Source organism: Erinaceus europaeus, chromosome 21 (assembly GCF_950295315.1).
Source record: "Erinaceus europaeus chromosome 21, mEriEur2.1, whole genome shotgun sequence".
Lineage (NCBI taxonomy): Eukaryota > Metazoa > Chordata > Mammalia > Eulipotyphla > Erinaceidae > Erinaceus > Erinaceus europaeus.
In genome coordinates, this window is record NC_080182.1 from 10,477,156 (window position 1) to 10,498,536 (window position 21,381).

General features: G+C 42.1%; 1 protein-coding gene across 5 annotated transcripts in view; it reads right to left on the reverse strand.

The window, feature by feature from the left end:
* Positions 1-21,381, reverse strand: part of ULK4 (unc-51 like kinase 4) — a 511,677-nt gene that overhangs the window by 474,445 nt on the left and 15,851 nt on the right. For all 5 annotated transcript variants that reach the window (XM_060180360.1, XM_007517784.3, XM_060180362.1 and 2 more), the window contains 7 exons: positions 15,959-16,034; positions 12,095-12,187; positions 10,896-11,014; positions 10,402-10,471; positions 7,638-7,734; positions 6,867-6,971; positions 4,595-4,655 (listed from right to left, as the gene is read on the reverse strand). In XM_060180360.1, the coding sequence (XP_060036343.1) occupies positions 4,595-4,655; positions 6,867-6,971; positions 7,638-7,734; positions 10,402-10,471; positions 10,896-11,014; positions 12,095-12,187; positions 15,959-16,034 (621 nt within the window). The remainder of the gene's footprint in view (positions 1-4,594; positions 4,656-6,866; positions 6,972-7,637; positions 7,735-10,401; positions 10,472-10,895; positions 11,015-12,094; positions 12,188-15,958; positions 16,035-21,381) is intronic.

Here is a 21,381-nt window from a genome sequence, read left to right on the forward strand (position 1 = left end):
ATAAAGAGGGGAAGGAAAAATTGTTATTTCAAGATAATCACTCTCTAGGTTTTCATAAGGACTCATTCTATTAATACTGATGAAAGCCTGATGGTTTTACTTCTATATGTCAGATTCTTCCTTTCCCTGGGAGCTTGCAGTATTTTTTCCTTACTTTTGGATAGTTTTACTATGATGCATCAAGTCACACACAGTGTGGACCATTCTGAATTCAGAAACTTGGGTTCAGCTTCCTGAATGTGCATTTTTGTTGTTGTTGTTGTTGTTGTTTTAAATATTTATTTATTCCCTTTTGTTGCCCTTGTTTTTTATTGTTGCTGTAGTTATTGTTGTTACTGATGTCGTTGTTGGATAGGCAGAGAGAAATGGAGAGAGGAGGGGAAGACAGGGGGGAGGGAGAAAGACAAGACACCTGCAGACCTGCTTCACTACTTGTGAAGTGACTCCCCTGCAGTTGGGGAGCCGGGGGCTCGAACCGGGATCCTTATGCCAGTCCCTGCGCTTTGCTCCACGTGTGTTTAACCCGCTGCGCCACAGCCCGAGTCCCCACTGTGTATGGTTTGAACACTGCCCAGGTGTGGGCGGTTTTGTGCTATGACCTAGGCCGTCCTGAGGCACCCCAAACTTTCCCCTTCTTTCTGCTGACTGACCCTGCTGTTTCACAGAGACTTGCTTCACTGCTCATGAGCCTTTCTTTCCTCTCTGGGAGCTTTGGACTCACAGAGGATGCTGAGGGCTTTTTATTGGTTGGTTGGCTGGTTGTTTTGTGTGTGGTAGTTTCATCTTCTAGCCCTGATATCCTCTCCTCTCCTCAAGCTGATTCATCCTACTTACTAGGCCCCTTAACTCCATAAAGCACCTACCACATTCATAGCTCTGTTGAGTTTCCTTTGTGCATTTTGTAGCTCACTGGTGAAATGATCTCCGAGACTATGTGCCTGTATGCTATGGCTGGAGTCTTGAATTGCCCTCTTAGTAAGCTTTCTGAGCTCAAACTCATTTTTTCCAATCTTTGTTAGTTAGAAAAGCTGTTATTTTTTCCCCCCACGCTTTGGATAAGTATGCTTTCTGCAGTTCAGCCAGCAGGTGGTGCTGTGGCTGTGTTGTTTATGTGTCATGGGGAGGGACAGTCACCTGTATTACCTGGGTGAGGCAGACGAGGTGCTTGGGCTGTGTTTACTCTGGACTCTGGAAGCCCATTGTCACAGTCTGAGTGGGCCACACAGTTGTGGTTTCAGATGAAGCTTTCTCCACCTTCCCAAGACCTGGTCTATGTACTCTGCTGTGTAACTACCACCTGCCCACTGCTAGCTCCAGGTTCAAGCTGTCTTTGGAAAATTTCTCCCATGCCCTGCCCCACGCAAGCCTGTGCCGGCCCACCCGCCTATGGCTGAGTGAAGTCTTCAAGCATTACAGGTGATATGCTGTGAGATATCGGCTGTTTTTCCATTGCTCTATCTAGTTGCTCTATCTAGTTGCCTAGGTCCCCGAACTCCCCCAGAATCGGGAAGTGTCTTTATTCCCACACAACTGCCAGAAAAATGAACCGCTGGAGCCTGTTCTTAACTGTCCACTCCTCCACATAGAATATCACTTCTTCAGGGTGGTCCCCCACCCTTTAGACCCACAACAGCTCCACAAACAGCAGAAACTACCCGAAATTTGCAAAGAAGGACTTGCCCAGTCAGTAGGAAAACTCTCCCACGTAAGCGAATGCCTGTTTCATTTGGTTTAAATCCCCCCTGCTTAACACTATTCTATTTACATAACCACTTCATTCTATTTACATAACCGCTGTTAACAAGCACCTCCCTCCAGGGCATTGGTTCAATCCCCACTGTTTCATGATATGTTTTTGCTCCACCCCCCCTCCTTGTCACACCCTGATCCCTTCTTTGTCACACCCTGATTTTCACCAGTCACTTTTCTCTCCACCCTCTCTATGTCACATCCTGTTTCCACCTTACTTGGCAAGTATATATAAAGACAGCATTGTGAGTTTTAGAGTACTGTACCTTGAGTTTAGCTTAGCTCGTCTTAGATTGTGCTGCGTCCTGCATGAATAAAGAGATACTGCCTACAGCTCAACCATGAGTCCCTGGTCATCTGTTACCTGCCCGTGAAGCCAGCCCGGCGAAAACAACATAACCTGTCAAAAACAACATATGGCGCAACAACGTGGGACCAGACCTGCGCAACTCCCAGATAAGTGAAGACTTTGCCTACGTATGCACTATGGTCTTCTCTTCTACTTATGAAGAGGTTTGCCAAAGCCTCTACTGTTTCATCATGAGACAGTTACTCTGTCTCTGGAACATTTTGCTCTGGGCCAAACTTTGTTTCCCTGACCGGGAACTTTGGTTTCTTATGACTGGGATCATAGAGCTTGGGAGATACACTGAGATTTCTCCTTGGACTTTCTGGATTCCCTCTCCCATGTTTCCTGAGGAAAAGGACTACATTTTGCTCCGGGCCACAGTTTGGTTCTTTATGACTGTGATCGTAGACCTTGGGATATGCATGGGGATTTCCCCTGGAACTTTCTGGACTTCTTCTCGAATGTTTCCCGTGGAGAAGGACTACTCTAATTTGAAGAACATTCTCAAGTACCCTGGCAGTTCCCAAGTATGGAGACACGTGGTTAGTTCTACTCTCCTGATTGGATTCTTTCTTCGATGGGAAGATGCTTTTAAAAATGGGTGCCTGAAGCAATCCAGCAGGAACAGTCAGAAGCACCCTAAATGGAATTTCGAGGAGCTTTCTGGACTAGGACGCCCTCCGGGGACTCTTAATCCTACATGGTGAGATCTTGATAATCTGGTTCAAGTTGCGTTTCATAAGAGAATGATTTGAATGACTGAATTTTTGTTTGACATTGACTTAAAAAAAAATGCTGGACGCAGCCATGATTTCTAGAGACATCCAGAAACCATCCAAAAAGTTGTTTTTTCCCTCCTTTGATTTCTCTTTTACGTCTTGACATGAATCTGAAACGTTTAATCCTGAAAACTGTATGAGTTATGGGTGGGGCAGATAGTGCAATGATTATGTTAATTATTCTCATGCCTGAGGCTTTTAACCGTGGTTCTTCTGTTTACCTTTCCACATTTTATTGAGTTTAAACTGTTTAAACAACCTTAAAATCGTACTAGAAAGGACTTCCAATTATAATGGAGTTATCAATTATAGTAAACTTCTAATCTGCTACAAGTTTTGTTTGACAAGTAAGTGAATTTCAGCTGTCAAAGTCTTCACATGAAAAAGCGTCTACTCAAATGGAATTCCTGGAAATCCATTTGGATCCGGTTCTCTGACATCGCCCCCGGAAACCAACGATGAGACCTGGCACGTCCTGAAGAAACAGATTCACAGACTCCAAAGATCACTCTCTACAGAAAAGCAGAATTCTGGTGGCCGACATTCCCCATAGAGACAGACGTGCAGCGTTTCATCCTCTGGCATTTTCTTCTGTGGTCAGCTACTTTGGACTGACACCTCCATCAGACTTACTGGTACACGCTGCTGTGTTTCTCAAAGACTAACTTCAGCCAATTGCCTTGAGACTTTATAGACCATGTCCCCTTGCCTGCAGGCTCTGCCCCAGAGGCAGAAAACTCCCCCTCCTTATTAGGTTATGCCCACAGAGGCATGAAGCGCCCCAAGAGGCAAGAGATGCCCCCAGAGGCATGAAGCGTTCCCAGAGGCAAGAAATGCCCTTTCACCTGCTAGGCCTTGCCCTTTGAGGCAAGAAACGTTCCCCTTGACATCACATTGGTTATTGCTGCTCGCCTATTTTGTTTTCCATGTCTTATGCCAGTTCTTTTGAAAACGCCTGTACGATATACGTTTCTGTTCACCCCACAATGGCCATTAGTTAAAAAGAAAGGGGGAATTGTTGGTATGCATGAGACCCCTTCTGTTTCATTTGGTTTAAATCCCCCCTGCTTAACACTATTCTATTTACATAACCACTTCATTCTATTTACATAACCGCTGTTAACAAGCACCTCCCTCCAGGGCATTGGTTCAATCCCCACTGTTTCATGATATGTTTTTGCTCCACCCCCCCTCCTGTCACACCCTGATCCCTTCTTTGTCACACCCTGATTTTCACCAGTCACTTTTCTCTCCACCCTCTCTATGTCACATCCTGTTTCCACCTTACTTGGCAAGTATATATAAAGACAGCATTGTGAGTTTTAGAGTACTGTACCTTGAGTTTAGTTTAGCTCGTCTTAGATTGTGCTGCGTCCTGCATGAATAAAGAGATACTGCCTACAGCTCAACCATGAGTCCCCTGGTCATCTGTTACCTGCCCATGAAGCCAGCCCGGTGAAAACAACATAACCCGTCGAAAACAACACCTGCCCATACCCACAGGAAGACGGAGCTACCCCCACTCAGATGAGTAAGGCTGAAGGCTGGCAGGAATGGCTCACAGACAGTCTATAATTCACATAACATGACCAAGTATATAGCCAGTTGATAAGAAAGTCACACTTAGCTACTCATAAATCAAACAGTACTTTTCCTGTTAAGTTTATACATACATAATTTTAAGCTATAAAATTATATATATCCTTTATAATCCTACCTGCATATGTTGGCAGACGCAGTATTTTGGGATCAAATTTAATTGGTGGTTGCTTCATTATCTGTAGTTCAAAAAAAAAGTTTGACATACCCTTTGAAGTAGATATTTGTCTAAAAAGAATTTTTCTGCAAGTCTAAAATTAGTTCAAAATAAAAATCTTTTTTAAAAAATATCCCTTCCATTAAGACACCAAGGTTTCCCAGAAAGAATGGTTATAAAAAAAAAGAAATAGAATATGGTCAAAACCCTGGGTCCATGCTCCCAGAGGGATAGAGAATGGGAAAGCTATCGGGGGAGGGGGTGGGATATGGAGACTGGGCGGTGGGAATTGTGTGGAGTTGTACCCCTCCTACCCTATGGTTTTGTTAATTAATCCTTTCTTAAATAAAAAAATAAAAAATAAAGAAAGAAAGAAAGAAAGAAAGAAAGAAAGAAAGAAAGAAAGAAAGAAAGAAAGAAAGCTGAAAAAAAAAAAAAAAAGAATATGGTCAAAAAAGGTCATGAATTGTTGCAGGAGATCTAGTGAGGAAATGTCCCATACGCAACAAATCTAGCAGGATAAACAGTGACCCTCTGAAGTAGCTGAGCTCTGATTACACTGATTATGGGACAGTAAACTGGTGCAGCCCCTTTGGAAGACTTTATCGAAAGTCTTTTATCGAATAAAAATGCACTTACCTTATGGTCCGGTGGTATCACTCCTAAGCATTTATTCAAAGGACACTCAACACTAATTAGAAGGGACATCTGCAACTGTATGTTCACCGCTACATTACTCACAATAGCCAAAGAGTAGAAGCAGCCTAAATGCCATCACAGCTGGCTGGCTAAGGAAGTTATCGGACATATACTCTGCAGTCAAAAAGATAGCACTGTGCTCTTTGAAACAAAATGGGTAGAACTAGAGATGATTATGCTTAGTGGAATAAGCAAAGAGGTAAAAGACAACTACTGGCTAGTTTCACTTATATCTGGGACCTAGACAATTTAAACATAGGAATTTGCAATTTAAAAAAAAAGTAAACTCCATCTCTCTCTCTTTCTCTCTCTCTCCTCTCCCTCTCTCCCTCTCTTTCTCTCTCTTTTTTTTTTTTAACCTGTTTTTTACTGTTCAGCTCTGGTTTATGGTGATGCAGGAGACTGAACCCAGGACTTTGCAGCCTCAGGCATGAGAGCCTCTTTGCATAACCATTATGCTATCTCAGAGTTGCAAATGCAAACTCTGTAAGTCTTTGTTAGAACTATGGTGGTTACTGTTGGGAGGATGTGGGCATAGAACTCTGGTGGTCAGTGCAGTATGGAATCATAGAGTCTTGTATTAATCATAAATTTAAATTTAAAAAAACCTGATTAAAAATAATAAAAATATTCCAAAAATAATTAGCTTAATAATGGAGGGGAAGCTAGGAAATATAGTAAAAGTTGTCTAATTTGTAAATAACTAAGTATACACGGACTCATTTGTTCTGAACTACAGAAATGTTCCCAGTGAAAGGAAATTGTCACAATGGCTGAGAACCTAGTGGGGGTTGTGTTGTTATGTGGAAAACTGGGAAATGTTACACATGTACAAACCACTGTATTTACTATTGACTGTAACACATTAATCCCCCGGTAAAGAAACTAAAAAGGAAAGGAAATTGTCCAAAATACAAAAAATAATAATAAATAAGACACTATTTCAAAAAGAAAATTAAATTATAAAATAGGTGGTAGAAACTGAATGTATTTTAGACTAAAAATCAATACAAAAGCAGAACAGCTTAGAAATGAGTGTTTTATAAAAGATTACCCATCTCCATCACATTGTGCACCGCGACTGGCGAGCTCCCAGCATCTCCCCACCACCCACCACCGTGCAGCCCTCAGTCCCGTAAGAGCACATGGTATCACTGTGCTCTGCCCACCCACCACTCACTGCCATCTGCCTTCACAGCACATCAGCAGGCAGAACTTGGAGAGAAATCCACCTCGCACAAGTGGAGAGATGAAGGGACTGAGGGCAAAGGTCTGAAGTGCAGAAGCCAGCAGCCAAGGTTTACAAGTCATGGCACCATGGCAGAGCTGATGAAGAGCGAGAACTCACCACTCCAGTGAGTGGGAGGGAAGGAAGGGAGAGGGTGACAGACAGGGTGGGAGTTAGGAGTGCAGACCTGTGGCGTGAATTAAATAAAAGCAAACAACGAGAAAGGAATCTGGGCAAAAATGGATTTCACCCAGACTCCAGACTTCAGCGAAGTCTACAGCTCACCTCCAGAGCATCTGTTCCTACCTTTGGGTTGTCGATAATGGGGGTGACCACAAGGTCAGAGTCGGTATAGACTAGCTCTCGCATCTGGGATTCCAGCTGCTGCTGACTCAAGTGTCCACTTGTAATCTGAAACAAGAACAAACGACACTTTGGTTCCATGAATAATGAACAGCTTTAAAACTGAACTGACATGAGGGTGTTCTGAAATTGTGGTGGTAGCCCGTCAGAATGAAGATTCTAGAAGCCCTTCAACTGCATGCTATAAATGGGTAGATTGTGTGGTATGCGAATTCTGTCTCGAGATAGGTGTCATCAAAGACCAAGAAAACAGGGAGTTGGGCGGTAGCGCAGCGGGTTAGGCGGATATGGCGCAAAGCGCAATGACCGGAGTAAGGATCCCGGTTTGAGCCCCTGGCTCCCCACCTGCAGGGGAGTCGCTTCACAGGTGGGGAAGCAGGTCTGCAGGTGTCTTTTTCTCTCCCCCTCTCTGTCCTCCCCTCCTCTCTCCATTTCTCCATTGTTGTCCTATCCAACAACAATGACATTAATAACAACAATAAGAACTACAACAATAAAAAAAAAAACAAGGGCAACAAAAGGGAAAATTTTTAAAAAATTAAAAAGACGAAGCAAACAGCAGCTACGGAGCAGTCCTTTCATGTTTAACAGGTGCTGCAGGAAGGTGCCTGACTTGTGAGTTCTGTAACTATGTTCATAGTTCAGAGATTAACTTCCAATTATTCTTCTGAACATCTGCATCTTACACTTGGAAACATCTTCATCTCTGCTCACCTTGCTCAAAGGAGAAGTCTTCTGTGGTGAATGCTGAGATGGGTCCTCACCAGGACTTAATCCCACAGCCGCGCTAGTTCTCGGAGTAGGACGAGAACTGAAAAATGCACATAAGCTGACTTTATTCAAGTACTGGAAATGGATCCTGTTTACTACTTGCTGGGGATAGGGGGGATGCAAGCCACACACACACACACACACACACACACACACACACACAGGCAGAATATGTCAACAGTATGTGATCTCATTTTATAAAAACTCTTGATTTGTATTTATATGACACCACAGGTTTTTTAAATCGCTTTAGTCTCCTAGCTAATTTATTCTCTTATTTATACTTGCTACAATAAATATGGTATTTTCTGTTTTAGCTGGAAACCTTAAAACAATTCTCTAATGTCTGCTGCTATAAGCAAGATTAACAGAAAAGAGATGAAGTAGGTCGCAAAGAATGGAAAGTACGATTTTATGTCAGAAAAAGTTGGAAATGGTTCAACCCCTCACTGCACTGCGAATCCACTGCTCCTGGGGGCCATTTATTCTACTGTTATTGTTGTTGCTGTTATTGTTGGGTAGGACAGAGAGAAAATTGAGAGAGGAGGGGAAGACAGAAGGAGAAAGACACCTGCAGTCCTGCTTCACCACTTGAGAAGTGACCCACCCCCTTGCAGGTGGGGAGCCCAGCGCTGGAACTGAGATCCTTACGCCAGTCCTTGTGCTTCTTCACACTATGTGCTCTTAACCTCATGTGCTAACGACCATCCCCCAATCTGCATCTTTTTTTTGTAACTCCCACTCTACCTAAAAATGGCTGCCATACTCTGGGCCACCCTATCGCTCCTAGCTAGGCCTCGGAAGGTACCTCAGTTTTGGGTTTTTTTTTTTTATGTTTTGTCTTTTAAGAAATTCTTCTGGGAGTCGGGCTGTAGCGCAGCAGGTTAAGTACAGGTGGCGCAAAGTGCAAGGACCGGTGTAAGGATCCCTGTTCAAGCCCCCAGCTCCCCACCTGCAGGGGAGTCGCATCACAAGCGGTGAAGCAGGTCTGCAGGTGTCTTTCTCTCCCCCTCTCTGTCTTCCCCTCCTCTCTCCACTTCTCTCTGTCCTATCCAACAACAATGACATCAATGGTGACTACAACAATAACTACATCAATAAAACAGCAAGGGCAACAAAAGGGAATAAATAAATAATAAAAAAAAATTTTTTAAAAAGAAATTCTTCCAATCTAATCATTAGTCTTTTTTTTTTTAATTATTATTTATTTATCCCCTTTTGTTGCCCTTGTTTTATTGTTGTAGCCATTATTATTGTTGTTATTGTTGTTGTTGGATAGGACAGAGAGAAATGGAGAGAGGAGGGGAAGACAGAGGGGGGGAAGAAAGACAGACACCTGCAGACTTGCTTCACCAACTGTGAAGCAACGACCCTGCAGGTGGGGAGCCGGGGGCTCGAACCGGTATCCTTACACCGGTCCTTGTGCTTTGAGCCACATGCACTTAACCCACTGCACTACAGCCCAACTCCCCATTAGTCTTTTCTTTTAATGAATTCTTTTTAATATCAGTATTCCTCCTTCTCTCACTCATCTATTGATTCCTTTACTAAACAAGTACTTAGTTCACAAAAAATGCTAGAGGTGATATAAATTTTTTAAAAAGCTGAGTTTATAATGTCTAAGGTAAAAGTCTAAGGTAAGGGGTTGCACGGTAGTGCAGCGGGTTAAGCACATGTGACACAAAGCACAAGAACCGCCAGAAGGATCCTGGTTCGAGCCCCTGGCTCCCCACCTGCAGGAGAGTCACTTCACAGGCAGTAAAGCAGGTCTATAGGTATCTATTTTTCTCTCCCCATCTTTGTCTTTCCTCCATTTCTCTCTGTCCTATCCAACAACAACAACATCAATAACAACTACAACAATAAAACAACAAGGGCAACAAAAGGGAAAATAAATATTTATTTTTTTTAAAGTCTAAGATAGAACTCTCTCTGAATCTAAAGTAAAAACTCTGCAGATTATACACATCTGAATAAATTCATCTTAATGACCTGAAGACATACCTGTATCTTTAATATTTCGATAATGTTAGAAATGTTTGAGCCTCATATATATAAATATATTCTAGAGAGTCAGGCAGTAGTGCAGCGGATTAAGCGCAGGTGGCGCAAAGCAAAAGGACTGGCGTAAAGATCCCAGTTCAAGCCCCTGGCTCCCCACCTGCAGGGGACTCGCTTCACAGGCAGTGAAGCAGGTCTGCAGGTGTCTGTCTTTCTCTCCCCCTCTCTGTCTTCCCCTCCTCTCTCCATTTCTCTCTGTCCTGTTCAACAACGATGACATCAACAACAACTACAACAATAAAACAACAAAAGGGAAAATCAGTAAATAATAATAATGATTTAATATATATATATTCTAGAAAATAAAATATGTTCATTTCTAGATGTCTGTATCCAAATATAGAAGTTGGGCTTCAAGAATTTAAATTCTAAATTGAGTCCTATTTGAAGTACAAGTATAAGATTAAGAGGTTATAATCTTTGTACGCAAGAAACAGAAGTTGGTTTGGTCAAAAAACAATTAATACATAGCACACTGAATACTGCACAGGTCAACTTTGGCAATGGAGGGCAACATGAAACTTGGCATCCACATCTCTCATTTATCTCGGTATACTGTGCCTTGCCACCAGGACAGCAGGTCCCTCAAGAAGATTTAACTTGGACCTCCCATAGGTTCCTTATTACCCTAAGTCACCTTACGTACCTTAGAAGAAACATGGATTCATTCAGCTGACTCTCAGTAGTATTCTTGGGCCGTAACTCAGATGGGTTTTCTGTGGCAGGAACAGAAAAAAATATTATTTGTGGGAGTCGAGCTGTAGCACAGCGGGTTAAGCACACTGTGGCGCAAAGTGCAAAGACCGGCAGAAGGATCCCAGTTTGAGCCTGGGCTCCCCACCTGCAGGGGAGTCGCTTCACAGGTGGTGAAGCAGGTCTGCAGGTGTCTGTCTTTCTCTCCCTGTCTTCCCCTCCTCTCTCCATTTCTCTCTGTCCTACCCAACAATGACGACATCAATAACAATAATAACTACAAGAATAAAATATATATATATATATATATATATATTATTTGTAAAGAAAAAAGGAAATCACGAGCAGAAAATAATAGATATAGATTTTTAAAAGGAAAGGAAACGCAAAATAGGAACTCACTGACACAGTGTCCCAAGCACGTGGACACGTCTGATGAACGTTTACCTCGTCTGAAAGAGCGACTCCGTCGCTGACAGCTCCTCTCTCCTTCCACTTGTCCACTCTGAGGGCGGGTCACAATCTCCTCAGGATCTTGGGAGCCAGAGCACTCCGCCAAATCTCCGCTGTTCAACAAGAGAAAGCTGACACAATGAAACTACGTGCGAGTTCTCTATGGTTTCTGTACAGAACAAGCGGCTGGAAGAGGACATTAGAGACCAAGCTGTGCGGTGAGAAAAGCACCGTTTCTCGTGGAGGAGCCAAAAGAAGCACTTATGGGCAACATCATCAAGGAGCCGAGAAGCCTTACCTCTGACAAAAATGGCACTGGGCAGGCCGAGGAAGCAAACCAGAGCCCACGTACAGTAAACTAGCCGGAGGCTTCCTTTGGTTTTGCTCCTTCCCAAACTGTGTGGCCTGAACTCAAAGACAACAGCCACAGAGAAATGTTCTACTCCTACTCTAACTCTAACCAAACGCAAAGGGAACCCCCCAGTGTCACAGAGGGCAGAAGTTCACTGGTTCTTTTTCTTCTTCTCCTGTAGTCCTGAACAGGTTTCAGCAGTAGTTGGGGACAGAAACAGCTTGTGGCCAGTGTCTAAAATTCGAAGGGATAGAAATTCTCTGCTCTGATCAAAGAGTGATGATCCCAAGAACGTGAAGCTAATCCTGTCACCCTATTCACTTGCTTTCACCCAACTCTCGCCTTTTCACCCAACAACAACAACCAAAAAAAAAAAAAAACCGAGGGCAACAAAAGGGCTGGCAGTAACACTGTGCTCACAGTTTTCACAAACGACCCACCTGATAGCAATTTCTCTTGGCATTTCCTTCCCAGCTAACTCACCAGGAAAAAAGAAATGCGGCCAATCACACAGCCAGGGTTAAGGATTTTCCCTTAGAAATAGCACACATCAGTTCTATTCACATTTCACAAGGTTAAACCAGTCACGTGACCACAACTCAAAAGGGGGAAATGAGATCCTCCTTCCTATATGCTTGCAAGGCAGCAGGATGAACAGAACCAGTGACTGGACTAAACCACTGGCTGGAAAGTAAATGACCAGAAAACCAAGAAAAAAAAAAAATGCCATGACTTCAAGTCTCTAAACAACCCTTAACTAAATAACACTTGACTTTCTCCTGTTCTGAAAGCACAGAAATGATGGTGAAGTGTTTTACACAGTGCAAAGTTCATCGACTACCTGATGTTGGAGTCCTCGGGGCCTGAGTCCTGGTGTTTTCCGGTGAAAGCATCCTTCCAAAATGAATGCTGCAGCAGGCCTGCCCACGTCAATCTTTATGCAAGATAAAAGTCCAAAGTTTAATTGAAGGTGACTTACCGCGACATGTTCCAGTTTTAGTTTCAATTCAGATTTATCACTGATGTGTCTCTCCATATACATCCATCACTAAAGCTGTCTGTCTTATTCTGGAGGTTTCTTTTAGTATGACAACCTCTCTTATTACTTAAATAGTAAAGTCAGAAAAAATTGATGTTCAGAATCCATAACGGGCACAAGAGGAAAAAACATGACAACTAAGTGTAAGTAGCTCCAGGGCTCACATGCCATGGAACTAGACGAAAACATTGTGGGTTCTCAGAATAGTTTAAGAGGAAAGTATAAAAATAGTCTAAAGTGATAAATGTTGCAAAAATCATCAGTCTGTAATTTTACCATTACTTATGTCCCAAGAAAGACTAGATTATTCTAGATAGTGTTACATGCATTTCATTTTTGGAACCTCACTTTTAGAACTTGACTCAGAGAGAATAAAGAATATCAGCTTCATTCCCACAGACAGTAAATTTTCTAAGAGTGAAACATCACCTGCCCAGCTCACCCACTTTACAATAGTAGACAGGCTCATTTTCAAAGCATTACAATTAGCTAAAAATTAACAAACTAAACTTTAGACTTGTCAGTCTTTGAAAAGTTAAGTTTGGCTGAAATTTTAAAACATTAAATCATTTTTACTTGGTTAATGCAAATATTCTGTACTAAGATTAAAGCTACTTTGATCAACATTTTAAAAATGAACAAGGGAGTCGGGATGTAGCACAGCGGGTTAAGCGCAGGTGGCGCAAAGCACAAGGTCCGGCATAAGGATCCCAGTTCGAACCCCGGCTCCCCACCTGCAGGGGAGTCGCTTCACAGGCGGTGAAGCAGGTCTGCAGGTGTCTATCTTTCTCTCCTCCTCTCTGTCTTCCCCTCCTGTCTCCATTTCTCTCTGTCCTATCCAACAACGACAACAACAATAATAACTACAACAATAAAACAACAAGGGCAACAAAAGGGAATAAATAAAATAAAATAAATATTTTTAAAAAATGAACAAAAGAATTTTAAGCATATGCAATTACATGTTACTATATATACTTTTATGTCAGACACACACAAATATATATATAAAGGAATCTTCAAATTAACTAATGAAAAAGAATTGTCAATCAAATGAAATTTCCTTTTTAGTTAATATATTGGTAAATGTTTACAGGATTAACAAAATCCACTATTGGTGAAAGTAGGAGGGAGGGAGTTTTTCAATGTTGTAGGAAATATAAAGCAGCACTTCTCTCTAGAATGCAGCAAATAACAAAACTTTTTTTTCTTTCTTGCCTCCAGGGTCATTGTTTGGGATCGGTGCAGGCACCATAAATCCACCGCCACTGGAAGCCACCTTTCCCACTTTTGTTGCCCTTGTTGCCTATGCTGCTGTAATGATTGTCATTATTGCTTTGTTATTGCTGTTGTTGTTGGACAGGACAAAGAAGAATCGAGAAAGGAGGGGAAGACAGAGGGGGAGAGAAAGATAAACACCTGCAGACCTGCTTCACTGCTTGTAAAGTAACCCCCCTGCAGGTGGGGAGCTAGGGGCTCAAACCGGGATCCTCACGCCAGTTCTTGTGCTTCACACCATGTGTGCTCAACCCACTACACTACCACCCAGGCCCCAATATCAAGCTTTTTAATGTTCTTAGTCTCTCATCAGGAACTCTGCTTTGAGAAATTTATCCAAAGGAGATAACTGACAATGTTAATAACAAGAGTAACAAAATGCACAGAAGACTTACTGTAGCAGTGTTTACAATATGTTTTTTTTTAATATTTTTATTGGGGGATTAATGGTTTACAGTAAACTGACTTAATAGTACATGTGTAAAATTTCTCAGTTTTCTGCAAAACATTCTCCCACCCAGCCTACATCCTCCTCCTCCAAACTCTGGAAAGGTTGTGGGGACAAAGGAACCCTCTTGCACTGCTGGTGGGAATGTAAAATCTAACATCCCTTCATCATCAAAGCACTACAGAAAATGGGTGGGAAATTGCTTCTAATATTCTAAATAGATAAACACTCTAAATATTAGCCCACACATTCTGCAACCACTGAAAATAAAAGAAAAGTAGGTTACTTTTTAAGTCGCACTTATGCAAAAAAAAAAACAAAAACTATGCAATATAGAGATTAATACATGACACTGGGACACGCCATTCTATGTATATAAATCATATTCATATCTTAGCAAAGTCTGGAAGCATTCTTTTTTTTTTAATTTTTTTAAATATTTAATTTATTTATTCCCTTTTGTTGCCCTTGTTGTTTTATTGTTGTAGTTATTATTGTTGTTGTCGTTGTTGGATAGGACAGAGAGAATGGAGAGAGGAGGGGAAGACAGAGAGGAGGAGAGAAAGAGACACCTGCAGACCTGCTTCACTGCCTGTGACGCGACTCCCCTGCAGGTGGGGAGCCGGGGTTCGAACCGGGATCCTTATGCCGGTTCTTGTGCTTTGCGCCACCTGCGCTTAACCCACTGCGCTACAGCCCGACTCCCGTCTGGAAGCGTTCTAAACTTAAAAGCGTCCTGCTGTAAACAGGCGAGCTTTCTCCTACAATTTGTATAAGAATCAGCACTTCCTTTGATAATGTTCTCATTTCTTCTCTATTAAATGAAATTTATCTGACATGCTACATTAAATTTATTCTTTATTTTATGCCCTTAAGCAGAGGACCACCACCACACACCCCCCCAAAAAAAAAAACTTGCCATAAGCCTTCCACCTGTATAGTTGCAGAACCAGAACTAGATATAAGTTATTCTTGACTCCCAGTTCAAACAGAGGTGAAACAGGTCTGCAGGTGTCTATCTTTCTCCCTCCCTCTCTACCTTTCCCCTCTCAATTTCTCTCTGTCCTATCAAATAAAACAGAAAAAGGAAGGAAGGAAGAGAGAGAGAGAGAATATGGCCCTGGAAGCAGTGGATTCATAGTGCTGGCACAAAGCCCCAGTGATGACCCTGGTGGCAATTTAACTCAATAATTAGCTAAAGACAAGTTTAGCTTGACATCCCCATGTGAAAAAAAATGCATAGTTACAAGACAATCCTAAAAACCTACTAGGCAAAAAAGTTAATATACTAGAGGAAAAAATGGTTTTTAATTTTCCTCACAATTAACACTTACAGAGAACACACTCTTAATGTCAATTCAGACTGCTTTAAAAAAAGAGATAGTGGGAGTCAGGCGGTAGTGCAGTGGGTTAAAGCGTAGTTGGCACGAAGCACAAGGACCGGCTTAAGGATCCCCGTTCAAACCTGACTCCCCACCTGCAGGGGAGTCACTTCACAAGCGGTGAAGCAGATATGCAGGTGTCTATCTTTCTCTCCCCCTCTCTGTCTTCCCCTCCTCTCTCCATTTCTCTCTGTCCTATCTAACAACGACGACATCAGTAACAACAATAATAACTACAACAATAAAAGAACAAGGGCAACAAAAGACAATAAGTAAATAAATAAATATAAAAATTTAAAAAAAAAGAGATAGCCTGAATAGTGCTTTGTTTATTAAGAACAATATTACTTTACAAGTACATGCCTGGAAATTTATATTAAATATCTATAGTCAAACAGAACTTATATTAAAATACAGAACATGGAGAGTAGATAACATAATGGTTATGCAAACAGCCTCATACCTGAGGCTCCAAAGTCCCAGGTTCAGTCCCCCACACCATCATAAGCCACAGCTGTAACAGTGCTCTGGTTAAAAAAAATTAAATACAGAGCATACCTTTTCTTGGGATCTTTTTGAAGCAAACCATCCAGCAAGTTTATAAAATCTGAAGATGCTTTAGGAAGAGAAGAATCTAAATGCAAATTCCAAAAAGAAAAAGAGAATGTGCTAATTAGATGAAAGCACACCTTACATCAACACAACAGTAACAGCGCTTTAAGAACATGAATTTTGAAGAGAATACGGAATATAGTAACAAATTCCAATTAATGGAGCTGGGGCACAAATAATAAAAAAAAAAAACTACTTTCCTATACCACAACAAATATGAATCTCAAAAAGTTGAGTTTTGACTAGTCTAAAATACCTACATTGAGTAACCATAGTATGGGGTCATAAACCTGACAAACTGTCACCAGTGATCACTTATGCCTCACTTCTAAGGCATTCTGAACTTGACCAGTGTTGCTTAATGATTTACTAGAATGAGAATATATGCGATTTTTTATTTTATTTTATTGCCACCAGGGTTGTTGCTGGGACTACAAATCCACCGTTCCTGCCTGCCATTTTTTCTATTTTTTTTTCTTTTCCATTTAAGAGGACAGAGAGAAATTGATAGGGGATAGGGAGATAGAGCGGGAGAGAGAAAGCTAAGACACTTGCAGACCTGCTTCACCGCTCTGAAGCGTCCCCCCTATAGGTAGGGAGTGGGGACTCGAACCTAGGTTCTTGAGATTGGTAATGTGTGTACTCAACCAAGTGCACCACTGCCTGGCCCGTCATTTTTCTTTATTTTAGAAATTTAAAGAAAAAAACTAAAAATATCACAGTAGTATGACACTGTCCAATTCCATTAATCTCCAAATGTTTTGCTTCCTTAAATTAGACAAGATAAAGGAGGTCTCGAAACTTTACATCAGGCTCAACCTGACGCTATTGACTGGCTACGGAAGAAGGACAAACGCTAGAAGAAGAAGACAAGATAAATATCACAGTGGCCTATTCTGTGCTCTATTAATAAAAGTGACCTTGAAGAAAATGGTCAAAGATATCACAGCACATCTGTGAGACAAAGCATTCAAAACAGATGATATAATCAGGCACTGTAACTACAGTGTAGTGTAGGCCTCTGTGACATAAGTAAGCTTGGGCCACCAGCAGTAGCTTGACCAGATCTGATCCTGTATTTTCAGATTGTTCTTCCATATAGAAAACCATTTAACTTGCAGGAGAAAAAGCAACCATCGATACTGTGTGCATTCAGAATGAAACAACCAGCCATCAAAATCAGTCATTATAGAACACAGAAATCACTGATTTCGACAAAAACTAAACGTTAATGGAGGTACACAAGAACACACGCACCTTTGAGAATATATAAAGTGGAACTTGGGTTGGGTGTGGTGCCTTGCACCCAAGTAAAGGACTTTGGGAAGGGGGGGCAGGGATGGGATGGAGGGTCTTTGGGGCCCTGGTACATGAAAGTGGGAAAGGAGATGTGGGGGGAGAGGGGGAGAGCTTTGGCACTTATCACATGGAGATAGGAATCTGTACCCAGGTGTCAACTGTGCTGTGAACCATTTATCCTAATAAAGTGGAGAAAGAAAAAGACTATTTATGGGAGATGGGACGTAGCGCAGCAGGTTAAGTGCAGGTGGCGCAAAGCAAAAGGATCAGTGTAAGGTTCCTTGTTCAAGCCCCCAGCTCCCCACCTGCAGGGGAGTCACTTCACAGGCGGTGAAGCAGGTCTGCAGGTGTCTGCATTTCTCTCCCCCTCTCTTTCTTCCCCTCCTTTCTCCATTTCTCTCTGTCCTATCCAACAACAACAATAATAATAACTACAACAATAAAACAACAAGGGCAACAAAAGGGAATAAATAAACAAATAAGAAAGACTATTTACAAGGTATCAAAAGTTTTGCTTTCTTATTTTTAAAAATTTTTAAAAATTTTACTATCTCTATTCATTGGCTAGAGACAGCCAGAAGTTGAGAGGGTAAGGGGAGATAGAAAGGGAGACACTGGGGGTCAGGTGGTAGCGCAGTGGGTTAAGTGCACATAATACAAAGCACAAGGACCAGCATAAGGATCCCAGTTTGAGCCCCCGGCTCCCCACCTGCAGGGGAGTCACCTCACGAGTGCTGAAGCAAGTCTGCAGGTGTCTGTCTTTCTCTCCCCCTTTCTGTCCTCTCTCCACCTCTCTCTGTCCTATACAACAACAATAACAATTAGGATAAGGGCAACAAAAATGGGGGGAAAATGGCCTCCAAGAGTAGTGGACTCGTAGTGAAGGCACAAAGCCCCAGTGATAACCCTGGAGGCAAAAAAAAATGAAAATAAGAAAGGGAGACACCTGCAGCTCTGCTTCACCACTCACAAAGCCTCCCCCCGCAGGTGGGGACGGGGACTCAAACCCGGGTCCTTGCGCACTGTAACATGTGCACTCAACCAGGTGCGCCACCACCTGGGCCCAGAAGTTTTGTTTTCTCGCTGAGGTTAATTCTTGAAATACTGAAACAGGCATTCCTATTTCTTCCATTAATTATATCTCACTCTTTTTGTTTTTAATTAAAAATCTATTCTCATACTTATTGCCTAAGATTTGCTTCTTTATGTAGCACAAAGCTAAAGGCTTCCCTATGTTTGTGTCTCCTTTTTTGCTTTTACTTTCTTAAAGTTGTTAATGGTAGAACCTCTAAGATAGCTCACCCAGACAGTCTGCCTGCCTGACCATGTGCACAATCCAGGTTCCAGCCAAGCCCCCACCACATTGGAGGAAGCTCTGGGCCTGTGACTCTCACTCTCTGTGTCTCTCTATATTTAATAAAGTCAAAAGTCTGGGCCTTCAGAGCAGTGACACTCCGGCAATAACAAAAATGTTAGTGGTATATAGATATTAATCATAATATGTATGAATATAAACCCAATGCTATAACATATCAACTATCAAAAAAAAAGTTTAGGCGGTCAGGTGGTGGCGCAGTGGGTTAAGCGCACGTGGCGCAAAGCGCAGGGACTGGCGTAAGGATCCCGGTTCAAGCCCCCGGCTCCCCACCTGCAGGGGAGTCGCTTCACAAGTGGTGAAGCAGGTCTGCAGGTGTCTATCTTTCTCTCCCCCTCTCTGTCTTCCCCTCCTCTCTCCATCTCTCTCTGTCCTATCCAACAACGAACAACATCAACAATGGCAATAATAATAACCACAACGAGGCTACAACAACAAGGGCAACAAAAAGGGGGAAAAAATGGCCTCCAGGAGCGGTGGATTCATGGTGCAGACACCGAGCCCAGCAATAACCCTGGAGGAGGAAAAAAAAAAAGTTTATCAGAACAGCATTCTAACTCATCAAGATGAGAATTGAGAAATGCCTGACTAGTTCCCACATGAAGAATAAACAGGGAGAACTACATGGGACATAAGTATGAATTAAGTCAACAGTATATGTCAAAGAAATTAAGAAAAAAAAACACAGCTATTAAGAACAATGAACCCACTGTCTCTGACCCATCTTGCATGGAGATAAAAGGAATTATATTAAGTGAGCTAAGTCAGAAAGATAAAGACGAGTATGGGATGATCCCACTCATAAACAGAAGAAAGAATAACAGAAAGGGAAACTCAAAGCAGGATCTGACTAAATTTGTAGTAGGGCACCAAAGTAAAAACCCTGGGTTGAGGGTGAGGGTGTATGTTCAGCTTCATGGGGGGGGGGGGGATATGATGGGATGGGACACAGTTTTTTGGTGGTGGGAATGGTGTTTATGTACACTCCTATCAATTTGTAGTTATATAAATCACTATTTAAGTAATAAGAGGGGAAAACCTGATTGAATGTCTCAAACTTTTTAAAGCACAGACTGAGTCTCTTTAATACATAGGCTGAGTCTTTGATGTGTTGACTCTCTTAAAAGCCTAGACGAGGGAGAACAGAAGCAACCGGTGGCACAGCTATATGCAAATAATGTCAAAGGACATAAAATATGGTGATGGTGTATATGAAACAGCAAATCCTAACAAAGAGATTTTTCAAAGTTAACCCAATTGCCAAACTATGTGATTATTGCAATAACTATCTACTGTACTATTAAAACCTAAAACAACAGGAACCTCCCGCTTCCTCTATAGAGCCTATATTTCTCCTAATCCTGGAACCTCTAGGGTGGGGCTCACTTCCCTGCATGCTTCTCTCAATTCATATCAAATGATATTGCATCCACCGATTCCAACCTAATCAATGCAACAAGTACCCTCTCAGCATGCTTCACTTCAGACTGTGTACAGAGACGTCAGGCATGGATTGCCAACCCTTCATCCTCACCACTCACTACTCGGGTGAGACCTTTCCTTTCATGGTAGTCTCTAATTCCATTCCAGTAGGTTCACTTCCTAACAAAGTCCCAAAACCTAGATATAGGCCAGGTCCCGTAAGAGCATATGTTCACATGTATCCATAAATTAGGGCAAAATATATACCTGAAAGCAAAAATACACAATAGTCTGTAGTGAGTCAGTATCACGTTCATAATGAAATAGTGTCTACTTAGATTTAGATGCCCTCCTCACCTACTTCCTCTCACTCACTCCAAAGCTAACCTTACCAAAGCAAAGACTGCAAAAGCTGTATAAGGGCAAGAGACTGGCAGACTTTAATGATGACTCTTTAGTCACTATCAGGCCATTCCACCATATGGTGCCCTAATCGGGGAGTCCTGAGATTCCCAAACACACTTGATGGGCCTAGAACTCGAATAAATCCCTCTCTCCATTGTTACCGGTCATTTCTATCAGGAACAACACAATAGACCCCTTTGTGTGCCACCATAGGACCTTACCCTCAACTTGGATCAACAATGGCAGAGAATGTTCCATCCTCTAAAGGGAGGATGGAAAACATACTCTATGCTACACGTGAGGAAGATGGGTCGATATTGGGGCAGCTTGGAATGTTCCTACTCATGACCACAGAATGTGAGCTCAGATCTAGAAGGATGCAGAGGCCACAGAGGTTCCTAAGCTAATTCTGGGCCCCAGATCACATCAAATCAGTGGTGTTTACAGTCAACAATATTTATACCCCTTTCCCATATTAGGGAGCTACTCTCTTCTCTGATATAACTTTCTGGTCCTTTTTCCAGCCATGACATCATTTCCCCAGACAATAACTTGGACCCACTAGCATATTAGAATTTAGGCTCAGGGGCAAAAAGAAAAAGGAAAAAAAAAATACTAGTATAGCCACAGACCCTTTGGAATTTAACTAAAATATGCCTACTAGCTTATCTACAAAATGGAATATTCCCCAATTCTTCATCTGCACTATTCCAGCCCTTAGGTCCATGATGGGTCAACAATTTTTTTGGCTTTGTATGTTAACTCTCTTCTCAGCCACCAGGTTCCAGATGCTAGCATGATGCCTATCAGACTTCCCTGCACAGACAACCCCTGGTAAGAAAGCTACCAGGGGAGGGGATGGGATACG